Source organism: Bubalus bubalis, chromosome 2 (genome assembly GCF_019923935.1).
Source record: "Bubalus bubalis isolate 160015118507 breed Murrah chromosome 2, NDDB_SH_1, whole genome shotgun sequence".
Taxonomy (NCBI): domain Eukaryota; kingdom Metazoa; phylum Chordata; class Mammalia; order Artiodactyla; family Bovidae; genus Bubalus; species Bubalus bubalis.
Genome location: NC_059158.1, coordinates 187018254 through 187031264, shown reverse-complemented (window position 1 = coordinate 187031264; position 13011 = coordinate 187018254). Strand labels below are relative to the sequence as shown.

At 61.5% G+C, this 13011-nt stretch overlaps 1 protein-coding gene across 14 annotated transcripts in view; it reads left to right on the top strand.

The window, feature by feature from the left end:
* ARHGEF10L (Rho guanine nucleotide exchange factor 10 like) overlaps positions 1-13011 on the top strand; it is a 170607-nt gene that overhangs the window by 104544 nt on the left and 53052 nt on the right. For 10 of the 14 annotated variants that reach the window (XM_044938210.2, XM_044938204.2, XM_044938207.2 and 7 more), the window contains 7 exons: positions 10-183; positions 4842-4987; positions 7095-7109; positions 7332-7513; positions 10816-10931; positions 11354-11481; positions 12880-12980. In XM_044938210.2, coding sequence (XP_044794145.2) covers positions 10-183; positions 4842-4987; positions 7095-7109; positions 7332-7513; positions 10816-10931; positions 11354-11481; positions 12880-12980 — 862 coding nt within the window. The remainder of the gene's footprint in view (positions 1-9; positions 184-4841; positions 4988-7094; positions 7110-7331; positions 7514-10815; positions 10932-11353; positions 11482-12879; positions 12981-13011) is intronic. The other 4 variants (XM_044938213.2, XM_044938205.2, XM_044938212.2 and 1 more) reach the window with 1 other exon arrangement.

The following is a 13011-nucleotide window of genomic DNA, read 5'->3' as shown; positions in this document are numbered from 1 at the left end:
CCCCCACAGGACATGCTGAAGAACACGCCCAGGGGCCACCCGGACAGGCTGCCGCTGCAGCTGGCCCTCACGGAGCTGGAGACGCTGGCCGAGAAGCTCAATGAACAGAAGCGGCTGGCTGACCAGGTGGCGGAGATCCAGCAGCTGACCAAGAGTGTCAGCGACCGCAGCAGCCTCAACAAGGTGGGTGCCGGCCCCGCCCACCGCCCCTGTTGCCCGCCTCCCAGCACCTCCAGGTGGCTGAGAGGGGTGGCTCCTTGCTCCTCTGGGGTTTGCAGACCTTACCTTGACCGTAAGTCTCTCTTTTTCCTCCCCCTAATATTTATTTATTTATTCTGATGGTGCTGGGGCTTTGTTGCCGTGTGGGCTTTCTCTGGTTGCAGCATGGAGACTTCTCTTGTTTCGGAGCACGGGTTCTCGGGGGCATGGGCTCAGTTGCTCCGCGGCCTGTGGGATCTTCCCAGACCAGGGGTCGAACCTGTGTCCCGTGCGTTGGCAGGCGGCTTCTTAGCACCTGGACCTCCAGGGAAGTCCCGAGGAGCAGTCTTGACTAGACCCCCTCCCGCCCACCCCGACATTAGTTACCAGTCACGCATTTTTAGGGTAAAAGCTGATTTTATTTAGCAGTAGAATTGCCAGTAAAGATGCCTGAAATGATAGCCTAGTAGTATGTTTAAACAACTGAGCTGTGGAGTCAGAGTCTGGGTTTGAATCCGGATTTTGCCACTGATATTCACTGTGGGGAATCACCCAACTCTCTGAAGCTGAGTTGCTTCCTCTGAAACCTTCCTCTGAAATGAGTTTGCCAGCACCTGAGCCTTAGGGCTTCTGCAAGGCCAAGGAGAACACTGGCAAAGCGGCAGACCCAGAGCCCTTAATGCAAGGTGGCCGTGGTCATTATTACTGTTATTTTTTAAGAAAAAAAAAATCCATGCCATATTTTGAGATTACAACTTAGAAACATTCTAGCAAAAAAAAAAAAAAAAAAAAAAATCTTAACTTTCAGATGAGTCTATTAGAGAACCTGTTTTTTAAACTATTATTGATTTATTTTATTTTTGGCTTCAATGGGTATTCTTTGCTTTTTTTTTTTTAATTTGCAGTGAGCAGGGGCTGCTCTTCGTTCTGGTGCACGGGGTCTCATTGCGGGGGCTTCTCTTGTGGGCACAGGCTCTGGGCACTTGGGCTTCAGTAGCGGCAGCTCACAGGCTCAGCAGTTGTGGCTCGTGGGCCCTGGGACACGAGGCTTCAGGAGCTGTGGTTCAAGGGCTCAGTGGTTGAGGCTTGTGGGCCCTGGGACACGAGGCTTCAGGAGCTGTGGTTCCAGGGCTCAGTGGTTGTGGCTCGTGGGCCCTGGGACACGAGGCTTCAGGAGCTGTGGTTCCAGGGCTCAGTGGTTGTGGCTCGTGGGCCCTGGGACACGAGGCTTCAGGAGCTGTGGTTCCAGGGCTCAGTGGTTGAGGCTTGTGGGCCCTGGGACACGAGGCTTCAGGAGCTGTGGTTCCAGGGCTCAGTGGTTGTGGCTCGTGGGCCCTGGGACACGAGGCTTCAGGAGCTGTGGTTCCAGGGCTCCGTAGCTGTGGCTTGTGGCTCTAGAACGCGGCGCTCGGCAGTTGTGGTGTGTAGGCTTAGGTGCTCCGAGGCACGTGAAATCTTCCTGGACCAGGGATCGAACCCGTGTCCACTGCATCGGTAGCTGGATTCCTATCCACTGTGCCACTAGGGAGGTCCCTAGAGAACCCTGTTTTTAAAACACAAAGTTGGTACGAGAGACTCAGTCACCTCCCGGAGTCACCTGTTGGTGGGCTTCAGTCCTGTGTCTCCTTGGTGGCTTGTGGCACCCACAGCTTGCAGCTGCTCCCACATCTGGGAGGTCCCCAACCCTGGGCTCTGCCTCCTTTCACTCAGTAGAGGGTGGGATTTGGCCCTGATGGTTTGCGGGGAGGCGACCACGCCCCAGGATACTTAGCAAGAACAAGAGTTGTTCTCTGGGGAAGGGACATCGTGTAGGGTCACAGGAAGGTGTTCAGATCATCCGGGGGAGAAACTGGGAGTCTCCTGGCTCTGTGCCCCCAAAAGCAGAACTAGGGCCGGTGACTAAGGTCAGTGGGATTTCAGCCACAAGGGGGAGGACTTTCTAACGTTTGTGAGCGTCACCATGAGTGCCCTCCCCACGTGGCCCACGCTTTACAGCCTGTGATGCTCTCTGACCTTCACTGTGATCTTTGATCTGTACCACGGGCCCGTGGAGCAGGGCCCGCACAAGATATTCTAAGCTTCGGGGTCCTGCATCTTAAGACGGTCCCACCTCAGGCCAGATTGAGGCTGCACACGCGTGCTCAGGCCCACACAGGACTTTTAAGAAGATGAAATTGGTTGCCAGCATTTAGAAATGGAGAAGCGTCCCACAAAATGTAGACACATTCATCCTCTCGAAGGGTTGGAAGAGCCAGCATCCTGGCCCACCTTCCCAGCTGAGCAGCGGCTGCCACGCCCCCTCAGTCCCCATCTGGGTCTTTCCCCCGAGGTTACCTGCTGGCAGCTGGGTTTGCTCCACCCATTCCAGGAGGATAGAGCTGGGAAGAAAGATAGGGCAGGAGAGGAGCCCCCGCCCCAGGGTACCTCGTCCAGGATTGCCCAGGGTGGGCCTGAGGGGTGAGGGCGTCCCTCCTCCCCACCCCGGGGCAGGGCTCCCGCAGCCCTCTAGTTTGGAATGCCTCTCAGGAAAGTGACTCCGACCCCGTCACAGCCGCCGTGCTGGCGTCTGAGGGTCTTTACGCTCGAGAAGCATCTTCTTCTGTCTCCTGCTTTCGCTCCTCTTCTGCGTCGTGAGGGTTTCTCTTGCTTTGGCTCACAAACCTTTGAGGTCACCTGGGAGGAGGAACCCCTTCTCCTTATGCCTGCTCGGGAAGGAGCTGTGCTCCCCTCTTCTCTGCCCACTGGGGGGACACCAAGGCCGTAGGAGCAGTGGCCTCTGGCGGGAGGTCAGAGAGACCTGTCTGGTGTTGGGAGAGGGACCGAGAGCCCTGAGCCCGAGTTTCCCGCCGTCAGGTGGCCGTGCTGGGTGTGTGCGGGGCGGCGGCGGCGGCTGCACAGCGCACCCTCCCTGGCCAGGGGAGCTGGTCCCCGGCGTGGTCTTGGCCGCTCTGAGCCCAGCGCTGAGGTTTCCCCCTTGCCGCCCGTCCCCCAGAGAGAAGTGGAAACGAAACTGGGTGTGCTCAGAGCGGAACCGTGTTGGCTGTTTCAAAATGTGCCTGCTCAGGACCTGGCTGCAGGGGGCTGCTTGTGCAACATCCGAGCTTTCTTTCGTTTTTTTTTTTTATCTGCCTAAGTGGCAGGAGGGTGGTTACCAGAAAGCAGGGGACTTTCCTGTCCTGCGTTCCGGGTCACGGCACACGTGGCCGTCTTTTCTGCGGCCTTCAGAGTCCCAGCTGTGTTTTCACAAGCCGGTGGTCAGCTGGGTGGCGGAAGTTGTGAGGTGGGGGAGCCCAGCCTTTGCAGTCATGGGGGGACCCCTGGGGTCCCTGAGATATGTGTGTGTGTGTGTGTGTGTGTGTGTGTGTGTGTGTGTGTGTGTTGGGAGCCATGGGCCTTTCCCTGCCTCCTCTCACCCCCAGCCTGGAGCTTCATGGTGTGTGGCCAGCTGCCTTGTGCTGCAGACAGCGCATGAGGCCTGGCTCCAGCCTGCCCGCTGCTCAGCTAGCACGGGGTCTCGGCAGGCCGCTTTACCTCGGGAATGTCTGTCCTTTCATCTGGGAATGGGGGGCCTTGGGGCCCTCGAGCTGGTGCAAGGAGAGGTGGGCTCTCTGGTGGCGTGTGGAGCAGCTCAGGGTTCTGTGATGCCCAGAGAGACATGGTTCTTCAGAGGATGGCAGGGTGTTCTCTCCGGGAGAGGAGTGACCGGCCCTTTTTCTTGCGAGGATGGGGAGGAGGGGGGTGGCTATTATGAAAATGAACTTGTCTGAATACTCCTCTTCTTCCCCCGCAAAACCCCTTCTTAGCAAAGACATGTTTTCCGTGGGTCCCTGGCTCTGATGGCGGTCCTGTGCTGGCTGGTGTCCAGCACGGGATGGGCACACGCCTGCCTGGAGGCGTGAAGGTCTTCAGCCTGGTTGGCGTGGTCCGAGGGCTGCCTCGCTGGCTAGCAGAGCCCTCCCAGCCCCGCACGAGGCCTTCCCTGAGGCCCGCGGCCGACACGGGTCAACAGGTCAGGGTGAGGAGCGGGACCTGCCTTCGGGCCAGGAGTCTGCCTGCTTGAGGCTGCGAGAGCTGTGGGGACAGGGGCCATCTGCGGGGTGTCCCACCGTGGGGCCAGCTCCCTGGACGTCACGCAGGGCAGGCACTTAGAGGGGCCCTGCATTTGGGTTAACGCTCTGCCATCACTGTCTTGAAGTTCTTAATAATTCTGAGTGAGCCCCGTCCAGGGCTCTGCAGGTCACGCAGCCAGAGTCACGCATTTCCTTGGTGATGCAAGCTTTGGTGCCCTTACCCACTTGACAACCGAGGAGGCTGAGGTATGGGCAGGCAGCCTGGCACCTGCCAGGGGGCTCCATGGCGTGCCTCGGGGCCAGGGTCGACGCGTGCTGGAGCCGTGCTGGCGGCAGGGACGGAGCGGGGCTGGCGGGGGCCAGCTCGCCCGAGCAGGGTGCTGGCCGCTGAGGGGCTGGTGGTCAGTGCCTCTGGTCCCCAGGGGTGGAGGGCGTGGTCTGCCTCACCCCGCCCCTCCCGGCCGTGGTCCCCTTTGGGCGTGGAAGGACCGCCCTGGGTATTTGGCACAGTGATGTCTGCGGAGCAGCCCGTGAGCAATGCTGGCGTTGATCTTGCTCTGTCTGCTCCTCTAGCTTCTGACCTCGGGCCAGCGGCAGCTGCTCCTGTGTGAGACGCTGACGGAGACCGTGTATGGTGACCGCGGGCAGCTGATCAAGTCCAAGGAGCGCAGGGTCTTCCTGCTCAACGACATGCTGGTCTGTGCCAACATCAACTTCAAGTAAGCGGGCCTGGCCATCACCCCACCCCAGGGAGCCCTCCCGTTGCGTCCCAGTCTGCCCCAGCCGGGGTCCTGTGTGAGCCTGGCTGAGGTCTCCGACCATCTGACTTCCTCTTCATCTGTCTTTGCCGCTATATCCCTGGTCCCCAGAGCAGGGGACCTGCAGAGGTCACTGAGGGCCAACAGCTGGCCACTGCACAGGGTGGGCTCTTCTGGAATTCTGTCCTCAGGATGGAACAGCCTCCTGAGTTTTGACCACTTTGAAATGCAAGAGGGTCTTCCCTGTGTCCAGCCCGGATCCCAAATCCCTGCAGCAGCAGCAGCAGCAGCATCGTCATCATCATCATTTTTGGCTGCGCCATGTTTCATGTGGGGTCTTAGTTCCCAGACCAGGGATGGAACCTGTGCCCCCTGCGTGGGGAGCCGGTAGTCTTAACCACTGGACCGCTAGGGAAGACCCCCAAGTCCCTGCCGCTTTAAGTCAAGTAGGCTTTCCTCTAGCTAGATCACAGTGTTTTTAGCACGAGGCTTTGCCTTTCCCACCGCCCCCCACCTCCCTGCCAGAACCTGGTTTCCTGGTTCTGGGTCAGAGGTTGCAGAAATGCCTGGGGCCAGGCCGCTGGGCCTGGCTGGAGCTGGGGCTGGGGTTAGAGCCCTGCAGTGGGGCGAGGGCCATGCCTGAGGCCTGAGTCCGCAGACTTGTGGCCCGAGGGTTGCAGTAGCCCTCCGGAAATCTTATGTCTGGCTCCTCTGGGGAATTCACAGAAAGATTGAGACATCCAACTTCTCTTGAAAATGGAAGGTCCCACTTTCTGGGCCCACACTGCCCGGGACCACATGGGCCTGCGTCTGGGCTATGTGAGCCCTTTACTGGGCCTCCCCGGTGACCCGGGTCACTCCCGTCTGCTGCTCGGTCCTTTGTGCTTCGGGGATCGTGACCCTTGACCCCGTGAAGGCCAGCGGGGCCTTTCCCGCCAGGCTCTTAGCCCTGCCAGTGGAGGAGAACCTCATTCCTCACCATTTGGCAGCGCTTTAAAAAACCCCGGAAGCAAGAGCTGGCAGCAACACCCCAGACCCACGCGGAAGGAGTCGCCCTCAGTCAGGTGCTGACCCTGCCCGGCTGTCCTGCTCGCTCAGCCTCTGCCCCCTCTTCCGTCCGTCTGATTGTCCTTCGGACGCTCACTGGACCCTAACTTGGCGCCAGTTCACAGGTCTGGGCGGGACCCGGCCCTGGTAGGGGCCTCAGGCCAGGGAGCCTCTGACCCAGATCAGTGCATCTCTGCCGAGGACGGACTCTTCCATGCGCTCACTCAGGCACTCTCTCACACAAACACTGCAGGTTTTTTTATTTTGTATTTTTTGCCTGCACTGTGTGCCATGAGGAATCTTACTTCCCTGACCAGGGATTGAACCTGAGCCCCCTGCATGGAGCGCTCAGCATGGAGTCTTAACCACTGGACTGCCAGGGGTGTCCCCGAGCTCTTTAATTAAGTCCTGTTTGCATCCTGGGCTCCATGCAGGTGCCAGGGATCTGACCAACACCCTCTCTGCCCTCCTGTTGCTTGGAGCCTCCAGGGTGTGAACGTGTGATGGGGGTGTTGTTGAAAAGTGAAAGTGTTAGTTGCTCAGTTGTGTCCGACTCTTTGTGACCCCGTGGACTATAGCCCGCCAGGCTCCTCTGTCCATGGGATTCTCCAGGCAAGAGTACTGTGGGGAGCCATGCCCTTCTCCACGGGCTCTTTCAGACCCAGGGATCCAACCAGGATCTCCTGCATTGCAGGTGGATTCTTTACCATCTGAGCCACCAGGGAAGCGATGAGGGTGTTGGTGGCCCACATTTGGGGGGTCATTTTGGGTAACTTGGGGTGAGTCATGTGACTTGTTTGAGCATCAGTATCCTTTTCTGAAATAAGGCAGGCTTCCTAGCAGGGCCGTGGTGGGAATAGGGAGGCTATGGAAGGCTAGCGTCTGGCCTAGGGAGAAAGCCCTCCACGTGGTCCCCCTCCGCCCTCATGTGGCCCAGCCTGGCGGCTGCCCCCCCAAATAATCTCAGCGCCTGCAGAAATCGCTCAGTAACAATAATGACCCTTCTTGTCTTTTTCCTCAGGCCTGCCAACCACAGGTAGGGGTTCTGAGGCTCGGGGTGGGAGTGCGCCTCTGGGGCTGCCCTGGGTTCCCTGATGCTTGTGCCTCCCCCGCTGCCTGCTCCACCTGCTCGGCTTGGCCGAGGGCTGTACTGGGCTGCGAGGTGCCTGGCTGAGCTGACGTGCCGAGGAGTGGCTCCGGGCTGACCCTGGGGCAGGCGCGGCGGGCTCTCCAGGGCCGTGTCCTCTGTCCCTGGCAGGGCCCAGCTGGAGATCAGCAGCCTGGCGCCCCTGGGGCCCAAGTACGTGGTGAAGTGGAACACGGCCCTGCCGCAGGTGCAGGTGGCGGAGGTGGGCCAGGAGGGCGGCCCCTACGACAAGGACAACGCGCTCATCCAGCACGCCGGTGCCAAGAAGGCCTCGGCCGCGGGCCAGGCCCAGAGTGAGTGCCCGCGCCCCTCCCCTTTTCCTGCTGTTTGTAGCTGTGCACAAGCACCCATGTCCCTACTCGAGTGTGCAAACGCACCCCCCTGCATTCACCCCTCCACCCCACCGCCGCCCCCATTCCAGCCTGTACACCCTCACGTGCACGCACACACAGGCACACACAGGCGTGCACGTGCGGTGACCTTGGATCCGAAAGCATGACCTCTAGGGCCTGCCTTGCCATTGCCTGCCTCCCTGTGGGACTGCAGTTTGCCCATCTATTCTGTGAGGGGCCCAGGTGGCCTGTCCCCGAAACCCGCAGAGCTCAGGCTCAGGGTGGCCTAGCTCTCCTGGATGCTCCTTCCCCGCCCTGACCGTCCCCTCAGACTCTGTCCGATGACGGGGACAGTGAGAAGTGGGGGTGAGCGGCTCCCCCGTCCGCCCGCTTCCTCCGTCTCCTGCTGCTGCAGGACCTCCTGGCTGCCCTCCCTGTCCTGCGCGCCTCCCTCCCTGGGCCGACCTTCCAAGTGCACGCCAGAGCCGTGTGTCCCCCTGCACCCGAAGCGCGCTGGGGGCTTCCCGCTGCCCTGGGGTGAGGACCACACGCCTGTCCCGGGGCCCACCCCCACCCCGCCCTGGCCCCCGTTCCTGGGGGCTGAGTGCCCTCCTGCCCCAGAACCTTCTCCTGCCTCTGCCCTTTCCGCGTGCTCTGCTGCTGCTGGTGTTTGTCTGGCTGCCCTGACTCATCTCGGCTCAGGTGACACTCCTCCAGGAAGCCTTCCCGGTTCCTTCGGGCTGGCCAGGGGCCGGCCCTGTGCTCTATAGGCCCGGCTGTGTTCTCACCTCTAAGGCGATGCTCTGGTTGCCATCTCGTCTGCTCCTTGGTGTGACTGTGGCCCTCCGCCCAGGCGTGTGGTGGGTGTTTACACACATTTGCCAAGTGAATGGAGGAGGTCACTGCGGGGCAGCAGGAGGGCCCTCTTGGCCGGGACACCAGCCCTGTCTCACCCTAACCCTGGGGGTGCCTCTGAGGCAGGGGCTCGCCGCACACTCTTGCCCTCAGGGGGCCATACCCGCTTCACCCGCGGGGTCTGCCTCCCCAGGCTGGGAGGCAGGCAGTGGGGGCTGTTCTGCGTTCCTGGCTGTCTTTTCACAGAAGCCCCCCGGGAGGGGCTCCCGGCCCGCCTGCCCTCCTCAGAGGCACCTCCAGCCCAGGTTCTACTCCACTTTCCCGGGACCACTTGGACTTCTGCTCTGGGACCCCTCCTCCAGCCACTGTTTTATCTGTGACCGCATTTCTCAAAGTAGAGGGCTAGGGTTCCAGATCCCCTTCAAAGAGGAGAGAAGAAATCCTTGTTGAGCCCCAGTTGGCCTTGGATGAGTTTTTATTATATTGTTATTCAAATATGTGCAGATCTAAGACGAGGTATAATATTAATAAGCTTCCTCTGCTTCTATCCCTTGAGCAACCACCACATCTAAACAGATTCACAAGCGGAATAGAAATGAAGCCACAAAACAGTAAAACTCAAATTAGCAGCATTAATGGAACGTGATGGATGAGGTGGTTTTGCTGGAATGAAGTCGCTCTCAGTGTGCGTGTGACTCTCTCACGGGCCGGGTTCTCTTGAGCTCTCTGCGCCTGTACCCTAAGGTGCCTTGTGGTGGTCCCCGTGTCCCTCCAGCTCGTCCCGCCGGGGTCTCTGCAGAGCCCTCCTCTGCCCTTCGCTCGGTGGGAGCCTGTCTCTTATGCCCACGCCCACCTTGCTCCATGTCCGTTGCCTGGAGGCCAGCACACGGTACCAAAGTCCACGTGGCTCCAAAGTCAGGAAGCCCTCACACTGGGCAGCAGGGCGTGGATTTCTTCCTTTCTTCTTTTCTGAACACACCACGAGGTTCGGGGGATCTTAGTTCCCTGACCAAGGATAGAAGCCACACCCCCTGCAGTGGGAGCACAGATTCTGAGCCCCCGGGCTGCCAGGGAAGCCCAGGGTGTGGCTTTGCAGCCCTTGCATCCAGGTGACCCAGGATGTGCACCTGTCTGTTAGATGATCATCCGGATGAGAATCCAGATTACGTGCCGCCACCCTCCCCTGGGGCTCCACGAGACCTCAGCTTGGGTGACCACGGTGGGGAGAATGCAGCCGGCTTCCCTAGCCTCGCATTTAGAGCCCCCCGTCCGGTCCTGCGGGGCCCCCGGCTCTGTTTCTCGCTGCCCTCCCCCCAGGGCCTCAACACTGCAGTTGTATCCTCCTCAGAGATCTGGGTGCCGTCACCCCAATCCCGCCTCTGTCCCATCGCCCCGATACCTTCCTCCCTAGTACCTCCCACCATCTTCTTAACTGACGCCTCCCCCACCCCACTGAGCTTCCCAGGCGGTGCCAGTGGTGAAGAACCCGCCTGCCAACGCAGGAGACGGAACAGACACAGGTTCCATCCCTGGGGCAGGAAGATCCCCTGGAGAAGGATATGGCAACCCACTCCAGTATTCTTGCCTGGAGAATCCCATGGACAGAGGAGCCTGGCGGGCTACAGTCCACAGGGTCGGAAAGAGTCGGACACGACGGAAGCGACCTAGCACGCATGCGACCCTGACCAGGTCATCAGCTCCACAAGAACAGGGACCTTGCCTGTCTAGTGCCGCTTTCTCTCCAACACGAACGATCGGACCTGCCGTAGAGCAGGCTCTTAGAGCATCTCTGAGCTGCGGGCTGTCCACGGGCTCCCTTGGCATGGCTGTTTTCCTTCAAGGCGGTGCTCACCATCCTCCTGGGCCCGCGAGGGCTCCTCGCCGCCCCTGGCACAGCTGGCTGTCAGTCTTGTGGTCTCCTGTGACCCTCTGCATAGACTGAGTGTGGCCCAGACCCTAGGCACTAGACTACCTCCCCGATTGGATTGTCCCTGCTAGTAGACGAGAGCCTGGTGACGTTTCCTTCCATATCTATAGTGCCATATCCCCAGGGCGACACCTCTTCTTTCTTTTTTTTTAAGATGTGTTTATTTTATTCATGGCTTTTCTGCCACCCGCGGGCTTTCTCTCCTTGCCTGCGCTGGGCTCCTCTCTGGCTGTGTTGTGTGGGCTCACTGCAGCGGTTTCTCTTGCGGAGCGTGGGCTCTGGAGTGGTGGCTCTGGAGCTGTGGCGCATGGGCTCGGTTGTCCCGCGGCTCGTGGGATCCCCCTGGACCGAGGATCCCCCAGGGTCTCCTGCACTGGCCGGCGGACTCTCGGCCGCTGAGCCCCCAGGGAGGCCAGGCAGTGAGTGCCTGCTGGGGTTCCTGTTGGTGCCTTCCCCACCCACAGGGTCTCTCTCTGCCCAGATAAGGTGTACCTCGGGCCCCCGCGCCTCTTCCAGGAGCTTCAGGACCTGCAGAAGGACCTGGCCGTGGTGGAGCAGATCACCCTCCTCGTCAGCACGCTGCACGGCACCTACCAGGTACCCAGCGCCAGCTCCCCTCGCTCGGTGCCCGGCGTGCCCTGGCCTCGGGGCCCCCCAGCAATGCCGGGTGACGCCCCTGTGGCTACTGGGAGCCCAGTGTGTGTGGTCTGTGGTTTGGGCGGAAGCTTTGGTTCCGGTTGACCAGGGCCCAGTTGTGGGCATCTTTTTGTTGTTCCCGGTACAGAGTCTGGTTTGTCCCGCAGCGCCTTCCCAAGCCTCTTCCCAGGCTGGGAGGGTGTGTCCCTTTCGAAGGAGGGGTGCTGTGGGGGTCAGAACCAAGGCCTGGCGCCCAGGGAGTGGCCGAGCGCGCAAACCCCCGCTCCTCTCCCCCCGGCGGGCCCCAACTGCCCTGGAGTCGTCGAGGGCGGCGCGGGGGACAGCGGGCTGTGTGCTGACGTGCTTGGCTCCCTGCGCCCTAGAACCTCAACATGACGGTGGCTCAGGACTGGTGCCTGGCCCTGCAGCGTCTCCTGCGGGTGAAGGAGGAGGAGATCCACTCAGCCAACAAGTGCCGCCTGCGGCTCCTGCTTCCTGGGAAGCCCGACAAGTGAGAGGAGGGGCCGAGGAGGGGGTCTGTCCTGCTTGGGGCTGGGCGGGGCTGGGCGGGGCTGGGCGGGGCTGGGCGGGGCTGGGCGGGGCTGGGCGGGGCGCGGCGGGGGCGCGGCGGGGGCGCGGCGGGGCTGGGCGGGGCTGGGCGGGGGCGCGGCGGGGGTGGGCGTGGGCTGTGCCGGCGCAGTGTTTGGCACAGAGCAGATGCTCGTGGCCGAATGGATGAATGAACGAAGGAGCCGTTCGTACCCGGGTGAGCCCATCCTCTGTTGGGCTGCTCGGACGCTGCCAGCGGTCGGTCGACCGTGCCATCCCCTGGGACCAGGTGCAGCCAGCCTCCCCCAGATGCCCGCCCAGGAGCTGGCGCTCTGTAGACCCACACCCGTTCCACAGGCGTTTGTGGACTTGACGCAGAGATGGAGAGGGAGCCGTGTGGTCCCCACTCTGCAGGTGGGGAGACGGGGCCCAGACGTAGGAGGCGGGGCCGTGTTCTCAGGGTCCTCACTCCCAGTCCTAGGCCGGGTGGTGAGCGGTCAGAGCCCAGTTTGTGACCCGCTGGGTCTGTTGCACAAACAGTCAGACACGACTGAGTGCACGCACGCGTGTGTGGCAGGGGTAGGCGGGGAGAGGCTTACAGGCTCTGTGGCTGCAGGGCAGGGGGGACTAGAGCCCTGAGTGGGGGCTTGAACCTGCGCGTGGCCCTCCCGCTGGCTCCCGGCGCCCTGCTGAGCCGCCCTGCCCCTCCTACCCCGTGCCTCCTCCTCTCCACGCCCCACAGGGGGCTCGGGACCCCGGGCCCACCCGCCTCTCCGGGCTGGGGTGGACCACAGGGGTGAGACAAGCTCAGAAACAGTGAAGGCGCCCTGCCGCTCCGAGGCGAGGTGACAAGGACGGCAGGGACCTCTGCCCCCCAAGCCTGCACACACCTCCGTCCACTCCCTCCTTCATGCATTCACGTATTGTTCCGCCGACATTTACCAAGCAGCTGTCCTGCATCAGGGGCCAGAACAGGCCCGAGTCACAGGCTCTGGGCTGGGTGTGTGCAGGCGGCTGGTGAGGCCTGTGGAAGGCTGACCAGTTGGGCCCAGGGTGGCCGCTTGAGTTGCAGCCTGCAGAGGCCCAGACCCCTGTGGCCTTGCTGGGCCCCTGGCCCGGGCTGGGAGGCTGTGGCCTTGTCGCTCTGGGGACCTACCTGTCCCTGCGGCTGTGGTGGGTGGAGGAACTCTTTCCCCAAGGGACCAAGGCTTTGCCAGGCCACCGGCCCCTCTGGCCGTGCTTCCATGCTCTGCACAGACCGCACTCCGTCTCCAGGGCTGGTTGGGGTGGGAGATGGGCTGGCAGTCTCCCGGGGAGCCAGGCCCCATTCCAGCACTCATGCCCTGCTCTCTCACTGAAGGTCCGGCCGCCCCATCAGCTTCATGGTGGTCTTCATCACCCCCAACCCCCTGAGCAAGATCTCCTGGGTCAACAGGTTGCACTTGGCCAAGATCGGACTCCGTGAGTAAAGCCCTAGGGTCGGGGTGGACAG